Source organism: Cebus imitator, unplaced genomic scaffold (genome assembly GCF_001604975.1).
Source record: "Cebus imitator isolate Cc_AM_T3 unplaced genomic scaffold, Cebus_imitator-1.0 Scaffold370, whole genome shotgun sequence".
In the NCBI taxonomy this organism is placed as follows: domain Eukaryota; kingdom Metazoa; phylum Chordata; class Mammalia; order Primates; family Cebidae; genus Cebus; species Cebus imitator.
The window spans coordinates 585,545-605,529 of record NW_016107685.1 but is presented as its reverse complement, the minus strand read 5'-3'; the positions used below and the strand labels follow the sequence as shown (position 1 = coordinate 605,529).

Below are 19,985 nucleotides of genomic sequence, written 5' to 3'. Positions count from 1 at the left end.
CCTCTATGAATCAGATTATTGGACAAAATTAGTTGAATTTTAAAAACCAAATCTATGATGAGGTTAAAACCAATTCACTCCCAACATATTTCCAGTTATCCTTTCTTTGTTCATCTAATGCCTTATCTTCCCCTCCGTCTAATAGTCTTACCAATATTTTGTCACTTGATGGAGAAAAAAAGATCAAATTAGCATGTGAAAGCCAATAAGTGCACTCCATTATTGATGGGAAAGTGCTTCAGGTGCACTGGTGGCAGCATGGGCAGACTGCGGACAGCAGGTGTGTTTTTATAAAGGCAAAGGGCTCAGTAGAATCTCAAGGCAAGAACAAAGCAGGAAGGGGAATACCCACATCATGTCCTTCTGTTCCATCCAAAGGTCTTATCATGGACTTCAGGGTATATTGTGCAACAATAGTTCCATTTAAGTGAGGTGAATGGTGGGGATACTAGAAGTAGTCTCTGGAGCAGGTGAAGTGCTCAGGAGAATTCTGAATCATTAGGGGTGATCTTGAGTGTGCTTCCTCTCAGAATGTCCCCAAACGGTAATAAAAGGGGCAGAAAATAACATGCAGTTAGCAGTCACATCTCTGTTTACAGGTCCCATCATGAAGTCTTACATGTGTTCTCTTTAGGGAAACATTGTATTGTTGCAATTAAGTATTTGGTTGCTGGATGAAAAAATACTAGGTTGCAAATTAAGTCTTCTGCATATGCTGTATAATTTTGAGAAAGTTTATCATTTGTAGAGTATGAATGTGATGTGACCTAGATAATAATAATTAGATGAATGTGATTAACATAATGTATTCATGTAGTATGAGCTCAGTAAATACTATTTCTAATTATTATAACCAAGGCTAGGGGATTGAGATTATGAACAGGTATCTGAGTTTTGGCAGATGTCATATTTTGACATTGTTCAGGAAATCTATTATACATCAATGAATCCTAAACTGCCCAGAAAGATGAGAGGCTGAAAAACCTTCAAGTACTCTAATTATCTTTTTAAAATTCCTCCAAAGAGTACTTGAAGTGTGTTGGGCATGAGTGGAGGGAATGAAGATCAGGGTCTGAAAAGAAGAGAGCCTTTGGCAGAAATCCTGTTCTTTCAGTTGCAGCTCCTGAATAATGACTATCCTAAGACAAAAAGTCAACTGAACATGGACCAGCTCTCACAAAACCTGAGCAGAATATTCTATTAGGTCAAGTTTGTCGATTGGGTGGTTAAAAATCTTCATATCTCTACTGATTTTTCTGTTAGTTCATTTATGAAGTTACTAAGGAAAGTTCATCGAAATACATGCATACATTTTATATTTAGTTTTGTTATTTTATAATTTGGTATGTTAGTCTTAAATTTTCAAAAAAGTTAAGTAGTACAAAAACTCTCATACCACCCTTACTCAGATTCTCCAATTATTATTTTGTCACATTTGTCTGTATTTATATACATATTATTTTAAGAACTTGACAGTAAGCTATAGGTGTGATGCTCAGAATACAGTGAACTACTAAAAATGAATAAGAAAAGTCAGAAATTTCCAGTTTTTAAAAATGGGCAGAAGACTTGATCATGTACTTTCAATATAGGAAATACAAATAGCTAATAAGCACATGAAATGGTGCACACATAATTGGCCCCCAGGGTATATAAACTAAAACCATAGTGAAATGCCACTAATCCTCATCAAAAAGGATAAAATGACTGACGATATGGAGCAATTTACATTGCTTATAGGAGCATAAATTCATAGCGTCAATTTAAAAATTCCATCTGGAAGTATCTCTGAATACAAAGCTAAACATGCCTTCCCTATGACTCAGCAATGCCACTCCTGAGCATATACCTAATCAAGATGAGTGTTTATATCCACCAAAAATATGTACAAAGATGTTTATAGTATAGCTTTATTCATAGTATCTCACCCTGGAAACTATAAATTTATATGGGTAATAGAAAAGATAAATGTTGGTACAGTCATGCATTGGAATACTATCAAATAATTTTTTAAAAGTGAACTGCTGCAAACAATTATATAGATGAATCTACACAGTGATGTTTTAGTGAAGAAGCCAGGCACATAAAGAAGTGTACACTGTATAACTCCAGTTATCTGAAGCTCAAAAACAGGCAAAACTAATTTATATTTTTAGAATTCCAACTAATGATTACCTTTGAGGGAGTGATGATTTAGATTTAACTGGGAGTCTTGTGCTGTGAATGTTCTACATTCTAATTTATGTAATGGTTACATACATTACATATGTTAACATTTCTTGAGCTAGACTTAAGACTGGTACATATTATTGTATATAAGTAATACCTCATTAAAAACAGAGAGAAAAAAGAGAAAAATGGAGTTAAGCATTTAATTTAAGTTGCTGGGGGTTGAAAAAGTACACAACATTTTCATAGACCCATATGGAAATCTAATGTACAATGAAGTTAAGTCCAAAAATCATCAGGGAAGGGAAAATAATTTATTAAATAATGTTGGTAAAATGGGTTTATTACATAGAGAAAAATAAAGCTGAATTCCTACCTAACATGATAGAAGAAGGTAAACTCTAAATGAATTAAATATCTAAAAGTTACAAGACAACAAGGGCACAATTGAATAAAACATAGAACATCTTCCTGACCTAGAGTGAGGACCTTCTAAACATAAACCATAATAAAAATTTTGATAAATTTGATTTTATGAAAATCTGGTATTTGTCTTCAATGAAGGACATCATAGACAAAACCGAAAGATAGATAAAAGAATAGATGAGATATTTGCACTGTTTAAAACCAAAAAGAAATAAAAATCTAATATCAGGAATTCACAATAAACTTCTAAAAACCAATAAACGAGGAGGAAACCCCCGAAAGAAAAAAAGGTCAGAGGTAATAAAAAAGTAATTTATTAAAAAGTAATTTCATTGGGCTACAAGAATATAAAGCAATACTCAAATTCATCAGCAATCAAAGGTATGCAAATTAGAGCAACAAAAACATATCTAATAGGCATATAGCTATTTAAAAGTCAGATACTATAAAGTATTGACAGAAAAAGTAGAATATAACACTGATTTACAGTTGGGAAAAATGTAGAGAAGTGTAGTCACCCTGGGAAAAAATCTGGCAATTACTTGGTCACCTTATACTTGCTTATTCTATGTTATAGTAATTATTGTTAAAGATAGAGCCCAAAAAAAATAATTATCTGGCAGACATATGTGGTACATTCCTGAAATGTTTAGCAAATGTTTTTCCTACATCACTGAGATTATTATCTGATTTTTATCCTTCAGTATAATTCATAAATTTCTTTGTAGGGTTTCTGATGTTGAGACATATTTACATTCCAGACAGAAACCACATTTCATCATAGTGTTTTATTTTTTAAAAACTTGTAGATTCAATTAGCTCTAATTTTAGTTAAGGCTTTTGCATTGACTCATAAGTAAAATGAATCCAAATTTTACTCTTCTTATTTATACTATTATGTAGTTTTGTACTACTTAAGTTTACACAAGCCTTGTCAAATAAGACAGGAAGAATTAACTCCTTTTCCCTACTTTTAGGGAAAATACATAAAGAAAATAATGAATGGCTTCATGAAAGTCTGGTATAACTCAACTATAAAACTACTCAGACCTGGAGTATATTAGGGGAGGTATTTGCAGTTTTATTTTCAGTGATATTTGTCATTTCAAGTTCAGTGGTATTTGTCATTGATACAATCATTCAGTTGTATCAATTATTTTATATATTATTTTGCATTTTATATCTTTCTAATGAATTTACTCACTTCCTCTGTTTTAAAATTTATTGGCATGTAATTGTTTGTACTAGTTTTTCATTTAATGAAATTTTATCTGTAGTTATTTTTAAATACTCTATTTTTTGTGTGATTTCTCCTTTTAAAAGGTATTTTTAAATAAAAATGGTGGCTTTTGTTTTTATCCAAAAACAATGTATTATAAGAGAAAAACATTATTCTGCATAGTTTGCAAGAAAGTCAGCTTTGATTTTTCTTACTTGAAGAATTAACAAAGCCTTTGGTTCACTTCATGCATTTTATTTTCTTTTTATCTTGTTTTTTATTTTTTTTAAGACAGAGTCTTACTCTGTCACCCAGGCTGGAGTGCAGTTGTGTGATCTTGGCTTACTGCAACCTCTGCCTCCCAGGCTCAAGTGATTCTCCTGCCTCAGTCTCCCAAGTAGCTGAGACTACAGGTGCGTGCCACCATGCACAGCTAATTTTTGTATTTTTAGTAGAGATGTGGTTTCACCATATTACCCAGGCTGGTCTTGAACTCCTGACCTCAAGTGATCTGCCAGTAAGTTTGGTCTCTAATATTGTCATTATTTTGTGTGTTTCTTATAACACAAAGCTCTCCTACTTAGTTTCAGCTGTCTTTTCTGAACTAAATATTAAGTTGTTGCTATAAACATCTGACTGTTTTGCAGAATTCAGATAAATGTTCTAATAGTATTTTGAATGGCTTTTTCCTTTTCTGGTATTTCTTTGGAGGAATGATAGCCCATTGGAGTCCCCTACTTCACTCTTTTCACTTTTAAAATTAATTTGACAGAGTTTTGACTTAGTAATTTCCACAAAGAACAAGTTTGAGGTGTTATTAATCTTATTTTTATTTTATCTATTTGGTTTATTTATCCTTTTATCTTTATTATTTCCCTGATTGTGCCTTTGAGTTTGCTCTGTGATTTTCCCCCCAACCAGTAAAAGCATGCAACTTTATTATAACAACACATTTATAGCCTTCATTGTCATGTTGATATTAGGACAGTGCTAACCAAATTGAACTCCACTACGCAAGGTGTTCACACAGCACTCAAACAACCATGAACTAAAATGAAAGGACAAGGTCTGAAATCAAGTTGCATTAGTCAATTTGAAAGTCAGCATCCAGCACTCCTTGCTCATTTTCGTTTTTATTTAATTACCATATAAACAAAGACACAAGTTTGAAAACTTATGAACCCCTGAGAATATATCTGTTGATGCCATTTTAAATGACAATGGTGTAAGGTTTGGAAGAAGGGTGAGTATGATTTAGAAACTTTAGTCTGTGGTTTCAAACTAATGAAAAGTGCCTCAGCGTGTCTCAGAGGATGGAAAAAGATAATAAAGTTTAGGGCTCTAAAAGCTCCAGGGAATGTCCTGTTGACATAATTCTCAGGACCTCACCTTTAATTATTTTCTCAAAGGAGAATCCGTTGTTCAGAAGTGGAGCCTAGGAGAATCAGAATTTGTACCTTGAGTAAAGTAAAAAGGCTTGTAATGAAGTGAGACTCCTAGGATGACTCTAGTACAATTCTTTGGGAGGAATTGCTCAGGGGTCAACCTACACACAGGTGAATATCCTTGAAGTGTGGATCTGCAGACACAGAAGTTGCTCCCTTCCATATTAGATCCTTGGTTCCTTCATCAATGACCTAACAGTGCTATTCCTGTTTTGTCTCTGCCCTCAGGTGAGAGAGAAGAAGCCACTGATAGGCCTCAAACTGTAGGATTCTGCAATACTTGTTGGGGGTAGGAAGAGGGCAAGGTATTGGGAAGGTGAACTTTATCATTTTCTCTCTTACACATCAATTTTTCCCTTGCTAGATTCCCAGAGACAATTCAGTTTCCACTCTTCTCCTTCAGAATCCCAGCCTGAAAACCCTCCCACAGACTTTCTCCTTCATGGACAAGACTGTTTTCAGAGAAATCCCAGAGGCAGTACCCTCCTGCATTACTTTCCTCTTACTGTTAAAAAGGAGCTCTCCCTGATTCTCCCCTGCCCTCTGCTGTCAGCCCTTTGGTCTTCATTGCCTACCTCAGTTTGCATTTGTTCCATCTTCTTCCCAAGTGGATGGCCCAGTAAACAGGCAAGGAGCTGGAAGGACACTAGGAATTTTGCTTTGAGAAGCTTCATAAAGAGCTTGATCATATGTTTTGTCTAAGAGATATGAAAGAACCAAGAGTGCATGAATACACTGCTGCAAGAATGCTAGCACTGCTGGCTCCAAACTGCTGGTGACCTAAGGCACATAGAGGAGAGTGGGTCCAATTATAGTCGGTGCTGTCCTCCCAGCAGGGGCAAGGATATCCACTACAGGTGCCATCACACATATACTCAATACTCAAATATGCTTCCCATACAAGTCAGGCAGAATAAGTTCCCAGGTGACTCAGTCTTGGTCAGTATACAGTTGGCTCAGTATCTCCTCTGATACTGTTTATTATGTGGAAGATTTGGTGGCCATGGGGATGCATATAAACAAATATAAAATAATTGTGTGAATGTATCTTGAATATCTGCATGTTCTATGAGATATAAGTTTGTAAAGCTGAGAGGAAGTACATGTGGCTTGTAATGTGTGTGTGACAAGGAAGAATTCCCTTGTGTGCAGCTGTCTCTGTGTGAGACTCTTAAGATATCCGGCAAGGACATGTTAATTAAAATGCTGTTAGGGCCTTAGAGAGATAACAGATTCATTACCTGTCCTTTCAGTTTGGGGAAACAACCTGCCCTCCATATCTCTTCCTGTACTCCCTTTCCTCTTTCCACCTTCTCTCCACATCTCTGAATTCCTGACCTCTATGTTCAGCTTCCCCTCCCCGATTTCTTCTGAAGTCTGTTTTCTTTATTTTATTTTTACCACTTAATTTTCTTCTCATTTTACCTTGGCATTAGATAAAGAGATACTTTTGTTGATTTAATTAGAAAAGTTTACAAAGTTACATGAAATCTTCAGAGTGTGAAATTATAATTACCCAAGGTCTTCCTTAGAATATGAATGATACTATATTTCATCTTAATTATTCATTTTGATTTGATTTCTTTCCTGTTTTGAGATTAAGCTACATTCTTCCCTAATCCACATATATACACACATAAATTTATACATCCTATCTTTGAGATATAGCTAACCACTCTCTATATACTCTACCTGAATTCTAAGTTTTTGTTGTGGGTTAAGAATTATTAATGTGGTAAAGGTATTTTTAACAGAGTCATCTCTCATACACATGCTCTCATTCTCTTTCTCTACACATTCATTCACACACACACACCATATATATATATATATATATATATATATATATATATATATATCTCATACCTATACATGGTATTTTGCAACCTACTATTCAAATTTGACAGTATATCAAACATCTTTCCATGGAAAATACATACCTACTTAAATTTTTAACGACATAAGTTTATCGTATTATCATCATCATAGCCATAACCATCAATGTTGCAGTCATTTCTTTAGTTTCCAGGCATAATGCAAATTTTCTGCTAAGTTCTTAATTTAATTTTTACATCTATATTATGAAGTTATGGTTTTATGTTCATTTTATAAATTAGGAAGCAGACAAAAAGGAGTTAAATTGTCTAAAGCCATAGAGCTAGAAAATGGGGAACAAAGATTCAACCATGTATGCGTGACTAAGACATCTTGCACTCTTACCCACTTCTCTATACTGTGTAGGTTATATCATATAGGAAAATTATAATTTATTTAACACAACACCTATTATTTGACTGTGGGTTGATTTACTCTGGAAATAATTCTGTATGTGAGTATCCTCTGAAACAAAGCTTTGTGCATACCCATAATTATTTCCATAATATAAAGTCCTGAAACTTGAGCTGTTCAGGAAAAAAGATAAGTTCATTTTATAATTTTTAAATATTTTCAGGATGGCTTGCAGAGAGATTTTATGGATGTACATGCCTACATTTTTTGTATCTGTTCTACTCTAAAAAATATAGTGGGTGATTTCAATCTATTTCATCTTTGCTAATAAAATGAGAAAGAATCAGTCACTACCTTGTTTTATTTTACATTTCTCTGATTCTAAGTGAGAGTGAACATTCTTTATGTAGTTAGCTTTTGGATATTTGAATTTCTTTTATGAATCGCTCATTAAAATTTCTTTTTCCGTCCTTTCCATTAAGAAGTTCTTCGTATTCTTGATTTTAAAAGTTCTTTGATGTGGTAGTTTTTCTATTTGTTACTTATATTTTCATATGTGTGTCCTTTAATCATTCATTTAAAATAGTTGTATAACAAAATATACTAATCTTATGTTAATGGTTATGGTTTTCATGATGTCCTTAGAAGGTCCTTTCCCACTCAACGATTACAGAAAATAATTTAGTCTTTACAACCATAATATGAAGTTGTGGTTTTATGTTCATTTTACAAACGGTTTTCATGATGTCCTTAGAAGTTCCTTTGCCACTCAGATTACAACAAACATTCACCTATTATTTCTCCTAGTAATATTTGGGGGTGTTCTTATTTTGTTTTACATTGAGATATTTAATCCATCTAGATTTTGGAGAAGAACTGATGTGAAAATACTTCCTTTCTCAACAGATAACCAGATATTCTAATATCATTTTATTTTTATTTATTTAACTTTTAAAAATTGTATTAATCTATTTATTTAAAGTTCAAAAAGAGGCAAATATTATTTATTGTATAAATAGCCAGTTAATAAGTTTCTGTTGGGGGAACAGTGATTGAAAAGGAGAATGAAGGAGGGAGAGTGCCCAGGTTGTTCACACTCTTCCATCACTGGGTGCTGGGTTCATAGTACATGCATTTTGTAAAAATTTATCAAGCTGTTCTTTTTTAAAAATTTATTCATTATACTTTAAGTTCTGGGGTATATGTGCAGATCATGCAGGTTTGTTACACAGGTATACACGTGCCATGGTAGTGGTTTGCTGCATCCATCACCCTGTCATCTACATTAGGTATTTCTCCTAATGCTATCCCTCCCCAATGCCCCCACCCCCTGCTATTCCTCCCCTAGCTCCCCACCCCCCAGGCCCCAGTGTGTGATGTTTCCCTCCCTGTGTCCATGTCTTCTCACTGTTCAACACCCACTTATGAGTGAGAACATGTGGCTAACACCATTTTAAATAATATACATCTATTGATTTAGATTATACCTTTATCATTTATTCCCCTATATACTTGAGTTTGAGTCATTTCTCTATTTTATTGCATTGAGGTGTTGATATCTGCACTAGTACAATGCATTTAAATTATCTTAATTTAATAGGAAATCATAATATCAGATAGGTTAAATCTCCCCACCTTCCCTACCACCACAATTCTTTTTCATATTTTTCATATTTTTTCTCTGAATATATTTACATGTATTTATCTGGGTAAACTTTAAAATTATTTTGTTAAATTTCCCATCAGAGATTGTTTATTGGCTTTGATTATAACTGCAGTTAATTTTTAGATCGTTACTGGGGAATATTTCTCAAAATATGTTCATGAAATAGTCATATTATAATCACCAAATGGACTTGTTAAAAGTTAAATTTAATTGTTCAACCACAAACCTACTAAGAATCTCTAGAGCTCAGAAATTTTTATTTTTAACAATCTCTCACAAAAAGATTAGGAACATTAATATGTGAGAATCAATAATTTGTTAACAATAGATATCTTTATAATATTTAAATCTTACATCTAGAAATTAGGTTTATTTCTCTATTTATGCATGTTGACTTTTCCTGTATTCTTTCTGAACATATTTACATTAAATTCACACCTACATATTTTGGCAGGGTTGTTATGAATTATATATTTTTAAAATTAACTTTATAATTAGTTCTGATTAATATACATAAGAAAAACTATGCACATAGTTACATATATATATGATAACTTACCTGTTTACAGATTTCTTATTTATTCTAATCAGTTTTCAGATTGTATTAAAATTTACAAACAGAAAATCAATCTATAAGCAGTGATCACTTTACCTTCTCCTTTCCAATAATTATACCTGTCATTTCTAGTTTATATTTCTAATTTGATTTCACTAGCTAACTCTAGAAAAACAAACAGATACCTTTCATGTAACTCAGAATTTAATGTGAATATTTCTAGTATTTGACCATTAAGCATGATGCTAGCATTTTAATGCAAATGTGTATTGTTATACCAAAGAAGAAATAATCAGATTTCTTCTTAAAAATGAATATTTAAGTGTCTGTTTGACAAAAAGTACTTATTAAGAATGAAAGACAAATTTTATCAAGTATCTTTTGAGGCATTTACTATTTTTTCTCATCCTAATCTATTAATATGTAGAATTGTTTTAATAAATTTACTAATGTTGGCCTAAATGAGCACTTATGACAGGAGCTCACTTGATCATAATGCTTTATTCAAATGGAATACGATTATTATCTATACACTTTCATTTTATTTTGACTTTGTATCTATTTTATATGTATGTATTTAATGTCAACTTCATTTGAAAACTGACTTTTCCTTTCTTCTCTACAAATGAAATAAATGAAATAATAATCATAATTCCTTAAAAGTTTAAAATAATTCTAAATTTGTTAAAATGCTATTTTTATTATAATTCAGTTTAAAATATTTTACGATTTCATTTATTTCCTCTTTGACTCATGTGTTATTTAGAATTGTGTTGATTAATTTCCAAATGCTTGAGGATTTTCTAGATATCCTTTTGTTATTGGTTTATAATGTAATTCCTTCATGGTCAGGGAATAATGCCCTATGTGATTTCAATCCTGTGTTATTGAGATTTGATTTATTGCCCAGCATATATAATCTAACCTTGGTGAACATTCCCTTTGCATTTGAAAAGGTATATATTCTATACTTATTGGGTACAGTAATCTATAAATGTCCCTTAGGCCAAGTTGATTGTTCATGGTGTTCAAGTCTTCTCTACCCCCATGAATTTTCTGTTTGTTCTATCAGTAAGACTGTTGAAATCTTCAACTATTTCTGTATTTTTTTCCTATTATCCTTTCAATTACATCAGTTTTTCTTTGTATGTTTTGAAACTTCATTAAGTGCATTCACATTAAGTATGGTTTTGTCTTTGAGGTGAATAACACTTTTATCATTATTAAATGTCTCTCTTTGTTTCTGGTAATACTTTATATATTCATATATTCTACTTTTCCTATGACTAGTGTTTTTGTGGGTTTTTTTCATCCTTTTACTTTCACACAACTGTTTTTATATTTTAAAATGAATTCCTTGTAGACAAAACATTGTTATGTCCTTTTTGTCCAATCTGATAATCACTGCCTTTTAATTAGAATGTTTAGTCCATTTATTTTTCATGTAATTATGGATACAATTTAAGTCTACCATCTTACTTGCTTTCTAATATTCCTATCTACTGTTTGTTCTTTTCATATCCCTTTCTTGCATTCTTCTTATTTTAAAATTATTTCATTTTTAGTTTTATTTTTAACTATAACCTTATTTTATATTTTAATGGTTATTCTAGGGGTTACATTATGCATCCTTGACTGATCATGATCGTCTCTTAATGCTTACCTTCTCTGAGGTATCAACTTAGTGCCAGGGGTTTTCAATTAAGATTCTTTATTCTGGCAGGCTGAAATTCCAAAATCTTGTAACCTTCTGTAAGCCCCCTGGCAGTTGCTGTTTTTGGGCCTGGCCGTCCTATCCTGTGTATGTACAGCTTAATATTCAGCCATGGCTCAGAGAGATTCTTGGAGTCCCTATCTGCAGCTTCTTTCATTCTGCTATTTGCTTCCATAATTCCAACCATCAATTACGGATTTCCATCTCATTAGTTCAGCATGGGTCTCATGCTCTCCTTAGACTCCCATCCCATGGACCACAGTCCTGAGAGTGCCTCCAGGCATAAAGCTAGTGTGATTATAGGGCTCACCTTGTTTGTTTCCTTGCCAAATGGCATTATTTTATGGGTTGGCTGTTCGTTGTTCAATATCTGAAAATAGTTGTTTCACATATTTTGTTTTATATTTGCTTTCTGCAAGAGGGCTAGTCCTATAACGGTTATTTTATCAGGACTTCTTATCAAGAAAGAGTAAAGAATTAACTTTAGAGCATCCTCAGTTAGGTGCTACTACATTTTCTCATTTTTATTTTTTCTTATATTAGTAATATAGGGCTTTTTAAAGTATCAACACATTCGAAAATAAAAGTAACCTACCGATAATCCCAGTAACCCAGGGTCAACCACTCTCAACATTTTGGAAATTTTTTTCTTTTAGTCTTTTCCGTGCATTTTCAAAACATGTATTAGCATTGGCCTCTAAGACAACAGCAAAACCACTTTTGGTTAAGTACCAATGGGAGGTGATTCTCATTATTATTGATAATGATATTAATAATAATTATCTGTAGGATCCAAAGGAAATAATAGTGATCATATAGACCTAGACAACCAGAGAAGGGGAAAAAGAAAATGATAGGCCTCAACTATTCTGGAGGCTGAGGTGGGAGGTTGGCTTGAGCCCAGGAATTTGTAGCTGTTGTGAGCTACAATAATACTGCTGCATTCCAGTCTGGGTGACAGAGCAAGACCCTGCCTCAAATAATAATATTACTACTAATAATAACAATTGCAGGAGAAGAAATGGTTCTTTGAATAGGCTGTTTCACTAATTTTGGTAACTCCAATTATAGCTAGATAAATAGATACTGTGACCTTATATTGTTGATATTTTGCCCATATTGTGCCCCCTTTCACTGTTGCAGTTACATATATTTGAAAACATCTGTAAGTAAATTTTTAAGACTGAATTTTGAGTATGGGGCAAGTTTTTCCCTGCCTCATTCTATTGAGAACTGGGTCAAAACACATGAATATTTAAATATTTTATTGTAATTGGCAACATTTTTTTCCCAGAAAGATTAATACAAATTCTCCTAACCACTTGCTTTTGCAAATGTGTCCTGTTTTTTCACCTGCATTATACAGCTAATTGTTAATTGTACAATTTGGGGACAGTAACTTAATCTTTCCTTGCTTCAGTTTCTTTATCTGCAAGACAAACTTAATAGTATTTTAATTCACCTCATAATGTTATTAGGAAGAAGTAATCATATAAAGCCCTAAAATTAATGATGTTATGTGTTAAATGCTTAATGAATATATTAGTTATTTTTGTTATGATTTTTGGTGTTAAAATCTTAGATAATTACCCAAGTGAAAATTTATCTTTCATTGTTTTAATTATACTTATTGAGTTATAATAATATTGAATATTTTTCTTATATTTAGTAACTATTTGCATTTCTTCTTTGTAAATAGTCTTCTCATACTCTTGGCTCATTATTTCTTGGACTTCACGATTTTCATAGAGCTTTATACAAACTCAATGTAATAAGGTCATTTAACTTGACTTCTTCTCCTATTTGGAGGCCTTTTATTTCTTTCTCTTCTGGTACTATGTTGAATACGAGTGGTGAGACTGGGTATCCTTGTCTTGTTACAGTTCTCAATCAGAACAGTTCCAGGTTTTGTCTGTTCAGTAAGATGTTGGCTGTGGGTTTGTTACAGATATACCATCTTTCACCAGTCAGAATGGCTTTTGCCAAAAAGTCAAGAAATAACGGATGATGGCAAGGCTGCAGAAAAGAGGGAACACGAATACCCAGTTAGTAGGAATGTAAATTAGTCCAGCCACTGTAGAGAACAGTTTGGAGACTTCTCAAGGAACTAAGAATAGAAGTAACATTCGACCCAACAATCCCATTACTATATATACACCCAAAGGAAAATAAATCATTCCACTAAAAAGACACAGACAATTATATGTTTATCACAGCACTAATTGCAATAAAAAAGACATGGAATCAACTCAGATGCCCATCAATGGTGGATTAAATAAAGAAAATGTGGAACATATATGTAACAGAATACTATGCAGCCATGAAAAAGAATGAAATCATGTTCTTCACAGCAACATGGATGCAGCTCAAAACAATTAATCCTAATTGAACTAATGCAGAAACAGAAAACCAAATACCACATGTTCTAACTGGTAAGTGGGAACTAAGCTTTGGGTACACATTGCCATCAACATGGAAACAGCAGACACTGGGGACAACTGGGGGTGGAGAGTGAGGTGGGGAAATGGCTGAAAGACTACTTCTTGGATACTATGCTCACTACCTGGGTGGCAGATTCATTTGTATTCCAAACTTTGTAACCAACCTGCACATATACCCTAATTCTAAAATAAATGTTGAAGAAAAATAAAATTATTTAACTTTTATTCTGACATCTCCTTCCAACATTTTCCTGTTTGTGGCTTATCTTATGATGTTATTATCTCACATGAGTCTTTAAATTTATGTAGTAAATTCTATACATATTTTTCTTCATGGTTTCTTAGAAAGTATTTTTGTTTTTCAAGTCTAGTCCTATCCAAATATCACAACAGTTTTAACTTATTTTTTCTTTTTGTATTGTTTTAATTTTAATATTGTATTTCTTAATCCAAATAGTATGGCCTTTAGTGTAGGATAGCTAAGGCTTTATTTTTAAACCCAACAAAATCTGTTGCTTCTGAAGAGGTCAAATTAAGTTTGATTCCTGAAAACTGCTTCACATTTTTCAAGTATGTGTTAAAATTAAATGTGTAGTATTTTGAATAGTTAGTGGTAGAATTTTCTGCATAAGGATAGTCTTAACACTATATACAGTCATTTCCTAAGAGTATATTTAGGCTAGGTAGTAAAATCCACATGAACTCTAACATCCTTACATCAGAACTAGTCGAGAGGGCTTTAACAGTATCATACTCTATTAAAAAGCAGCACAGTAGAGAGAGGATTTGGAAAATAACAAGTTGGTTTAAATTGCAATCAACTAATAATAATAAATATATCCATTTATTGTTAATTAGAACAAGCTGGATAGCAAAGAGATAGAAATACTCAACTAGGTGTCAGTTTTTAACATGAGCTTCTTCTACAAGACTTGATGTCATAAACCCAACAAAAATGTGTTCTTTCTTCTTGTGCCAAACAGGTAAACAGTCAAAAATATCAATGGGAGAAGAAAACCAAACCTTTGTGTACAAGTTTATCTTCCTGGGCCTTTCACAGGACTTGCAGACCCAGATCCTCCTATTTATCCTTTTCCTCATCATTTATCTGCTGACCCTGCTTGGAAACCTGCTCATCATCATTCTTGTCTTCATGGATTCTCGCCTTCACACACCCATGTATTTTTTTCTTAGAAATCTTTCCTTTGCAGATCTCTGTTTCTCTACTAGCATTGTCCCTCAGGTGTTGGTTCACCTCCTGGTAAAGAGGAAAACCATTTCTTTTTATGGATGTATGACACAGATAATTGTCTTTCTTCTGGTTGGGTGTACAGAGTGTGCGCTGCTGGCCGTGATGTCCTATGACCGGTATGTGGCTGTCTGCAAGCCCTTGCACTACTCCACCATCATGACCCAACGGGTGTGTCTCTGGTTGTCCCTTGGGTCCTGGGCCAGTGGGGCACTAGTGTCTTTAGTAGATACCAGCTTTACTTTCCATCTTCCCTACTGGGGAGAGAACATTATCAATCACTACTTTTGTGAACCTCCTGCCCTTCTGAAGCTGGCTTCTGCAGACACTTACAGCACAGAAATGGCCATTTTTTCAATGGGAGTGGGAATCCTCCTGGCCCCTGTCTCCATGATTCTTGTTTCTTATTGGAATATTATCTCCACTGTTATCCAGATGCAGTCTGGGGAAGCAAGGCTCAAGGCTTTTTCCACCTGTGGCTCCCATCTTATTGTTGTTGTCCTCTTTTATGGGTCAGGAATTTTCACCTACATGCGGCCAAACTCCAAGACTACAAAAGAATGGGATAAAATGATATCTGTGTTCTATACAGTGGTGAGTCCAATGCTGAACCCCATAATTTATAGTCTGAGGAACAAAGATGTGAAAGGGGCTTTCAGGAAACTGGCTGGGAGAAAGTCCTTCTCTCATAGGCAGTGACCTCTGAGTCTGACTTTTAGAGCTATGGTAACATCCTTTAAAAAACAGGAGGATTAGGCGAGACGGGTGGATCACGAGGTCAGAAGATCGGGACCATCCTGGCTAACACTGTGAAACCCCGCCTCTACTAAAAATGCAAAAAATTAGCCAGGCGCGGTGGCGCGTGCCTGTGGTCCCAGCTACTTGGGAGGCTGAGGCAGGAAAATCGCTTGGACACGGGAGGCGGAGGTTGTGCTGAGCAGAGATTGTACCACTGCACTCCAGCCTGGGTGACAGAGTGAGACTTCATCTCAAAAAAAAAAAAAAAAAAAAAGGAGCAGGATTTTAGGATTTTAGTAGGCAATTATGAATTAGGTTATTTGAGGAAGAAGTGTAAAAATGAACATGTTCTAAAAACTGTTAATACTACAATCTAAACTAGAACACAGGGGGAAAATACAAGATGAAAAGTTAGATTATTTCCTGATTGTGAAAGGTGTCAGGTGCTACTGTGAGGAGTTTGTAGTTAATTAAGCTGCCATGGGCATGTTATAAGCACAATCACAATTGAATCTAGGTTTCAACCATATTTGAAATAACCGCTAATACAAATTTCAAGCATAATTCTAACATCAAAGACGTCTCAAATTTGCATGTCTTTGGCATACAAACCTTAGAATAGACTCTGATTAAAACAATTAAAATATCAGTAACAGTCTTTATTACTGGGTTCATTTGATTCTGGAGCATTTCAGCTTGTGAAAAGGTACCAGAGAAAATAATATTTCCTACTTCTTTATGTTCTCTCCTCAAAACCCCCTAAAATTTTATATAATCACCTCAAATTTCATAAGCATAGACTATCAGAATAAAAAGGAAATTCAATAGTAATATAATCCAACTACATATCTGATGCTTAAATTATTCCATAACATCTCTATTGAATAATTGTTCAGCATTTGCATGACCAGGAATGATACAGCTCCTTACTTTGTTGGGCCACTCTCTTTCATACAAAGGTGGTTTTTACTACTATAGAGATCTCCCTCATGATAAGTCAAAATCAATTTTCCTGTATCTTCAACCTAGTTTCTCTAGTTTTAGTTCTGGAGCAATTGTCATTCTTCTATACCAGAACTCACTGAGGTCAATTTTTGTTTTTGGCCAAATTCAATTCTTGCCACCAACTGCCCATGAGTTTCTTTAAAATTTCTTTATCTAATATGCTTTGGTACCCTGTATTCATCTTGGTCATCTTCTTTTGAATGAGCCCAATTTACCTAAAGAATATTTCTTTAAAAAACAAGATAAATTAGAATTTTAGAATTAAAGTTTATGCCCCTCCACAGGCTTTGATGCCTGCAAACCATGCCACACTGTGCCCCAACTTCTCTAAAATGGTCAATTCCGGAGTCTACTTTAGTTCTCATAAATCTGTAATATAAATAAACTGTCTGGCAGTTAGGTCTTTCACCTAAACTTCTAACATTCACGTTTAGAGGAGATAACATGTTTAGAGGTGGTTTTCCATGGTAACTATTCTATAGCCATCACCAACATGGGGTCCAGAAACCACAGACCTCAGATTGACTGTGTATTCCTTTCCAGTGAAGAGCTATTTAGTAGCTGTACTTATTTCTTACTTCTTTAATTCATGTATATATCCATCCATTTTAAAACCAGCTATTGAGCTCTTATTTCATTTTGTCTTATCCAATTCTGAGTATGTTTGATACACCAGAGTAATGACTGAGACATAACGTATTTTAATACACATTTTTTGCTATTTTTTAAAAATTTACTGGAACTGTACCACAATAGGCAAACTTTAATCTGGGGTATGATAATCACTGAAAACCTTCGTTCAAAAAATATGTGCTAGTTGAGGTGATATACAGAAGGATAGGAAATTATTAGTTGAATTTGATAACTTTGGCTGTTAGTTATGATCTAGATGAGATCTATTTCAGCCACTAGAGGAAAAATTTAAAAAAGAAACAGACAATGTGGACACTAATTTGGAGATGTTTTACCATGAGGGAGAAGGAGGATATAAGGTATAGTTAGGAAAGTGGGATTCTGTGGGTTTTATTTTATTTAGATGTCTAGGTTACTCCCCAACCCATTCCTTGAAGATTCTACCCCCTGGCTCACTGCCACTCTCCCCAGGATACTGCTCTTGTTATAGTGCTTGGTTATTTTAATTTTCACATAGAATAGTTTGCATTCTGAGATTCCTTAATCCTCACTTATCCAATGATTTTAGCCATTCATTCCCACAGTCATATCTTAAATATTGGCATTAATGATAACTGCCATCCTCTCTGACCAAATTTCAAACAAACTCCTGAGTAAAATAAAATGATTGCTGTTTTAACGCACTAAATTTTGAAATGGTTTGTATGCAGCAATGGATTACTGACACATTGAAAATATGTTCCTACTCATCCCACCAAAATAGATGCCAATGGGGCTTCTTCACAAAGCTGTCTGCATGAAATTACTACTTCCCATGCTAGAGAGGGAGGGGGAAAATAAAGACCCAGAAAATGTTAATGAAAAGATATTACAACAATGATAAGTCATGTTGATACTATGTACCTGTGATATGATGTAATAAAAATGGTATTTTATCTCTGTGACTGTCATCTCCAGTCTAATCATAAGAAAACCATCAGAAAACTTCAAATAAAGGGAGATCATATAAAACACTCGACCAGTACCCCTCAACACTATCAAGGTTATGAAACACAAGGAAAGTATAGGAAACCATCACAGTCAAGAAGAGCCTAAAGAGACATGACAACTAAATGTAATGTGATGTTCCAGTTGGGATCCTGCATCAGAGAAAACAAAAAAGATAAAAACAAACCAACTAAAGAAATCTGGTCATTATCAGCTTGGACAACATGCCAAAAATCCATCTCTACAAAAAATACAAAAAAAAATTAGCCAGGCCTGGTGGCATATGCCTGTAATCCCAGCTTTGGTGGGGGCTGAGATGGGAGGATCACATGAGCTCAGGCTGGTCCAGGCTGCAGTGAGGCGTGATCACACCATGGCACTCCAGCCCTGTAGCCTGGATGACAGAGTGAGACCCAGTCAAAGAAGAAAGAAAAGAGAAAGAAAGAAGGAAGGAAGAAAGGAAGGAAGGAGAGAGAGAGGAAGAAATTAAAAAAGCAAAAGAAGAGAAAGAAGGGAAAGAGAGAAAGAAAGAATGAGAAAGAGAAAGAAAGGGAGGGAGGGGAAGGAAGAAAGGAAGGAAGGAATGAAGAAAAGGAAGGAAGGAAGGAAATAAAAATAAAGTGTTATGAACTTAATAATAAGGTATCAATGTTATTTCATTTTTAAATTTTCTTAATTGTAACTAATACACCGTAATAACGTAAGATGGTAATAACAGGGAAAACTAGTTGTGGAATAAAAGGTAACTATACTACCGCCTCATTTTTTCTAAAACTTTGAATCCAAAACTGATCTATAAAATAAAGTCTATTTAAAAATAAATAAAAGAAACTATATGGTGTGTCCTGGTTTTTTGTGTTACTAGCTGTTCAAAGTTTATACTGAGTGCATCTAATTAATTGAGTCCAAGTTACATGCTGTGCCTTAGTTGCAACAGAGACAAGAAAAGTGAATTTTCACTTTATTCGACCTCTATGGAGGGGTTTCTAACTTCCTCCCAAACTCACATAAAAGTATAAAAAAAGTAAAGACATTCAGTTGGTTGGAAGCCAAAAATGGATGAATACCTAACACATGACCTATGAAATGAAATCACCATCACTAATAACTACCCACAATTCTAGATTGAATACTGCAACCCACAATTTATACAAAACTATATTCTGAGGATGTATAGAATATAAAACTTTGAAGAAATATAAAATCTTTGCATAGAAAATGTTTCTGTTGGGTGTTAAGGCAGTCCTCTTCTTGCTGTATTTTCTAATATATTTCCAATGCTAGTAAAATATTTACCACATATTACATTCTCAATAAAAATGTGTTGTATGAATAAATAAGTGGTCTAAGGAAAACTGTTGGTTTAAGTTAGGTCCAGTCTTCACTATATCTTTTCCTAAATTCAGGTTGAGTATTACTTATCCAAAATCCTTGGGAGCAGATATGTTTCCGATTTTGGATTTTTTTCTGATTTTGAAATATTTGCATATGCTTTTTTTTTTTTTTTT

The 19,985-nt window shown here is 33.9% G+C and overlaps 1 protein-coding gene across 1 annotated transcript; it reads left to right on the top strand.

Annotated features, from left to right (window-relative positions):
• The first annotated feature begins 14,797 nt into the window (after positions 1-14,797).
• Positions 14,798-15,858, top strand: LOC108288272 (olfactory receptor 2D3). Its single transcript, XM_017507157.1, has one exon. It carries the CDS (start codon positions 14,821-14,823, stop codon positions 15,811-15,813), a length of 993 nt encoding a protein of 330 aa, XP_017362646.1. The 5' UTR covers positions 14,798-14,820; the 3' UTR covers positions 15,814-15,858.
• Positions 15,859-19,985: the final 4,127 nt, after the last annotated feature.

Coding starts and splice junctions, on each gene's coding strand:
- LOC108288272 (XM_017507157.1), top strand. CDS start 14,821: ATGTGTTCTTTCTTCTTGTGCCAAACAGGTAAACAGTCAAAAATATCA.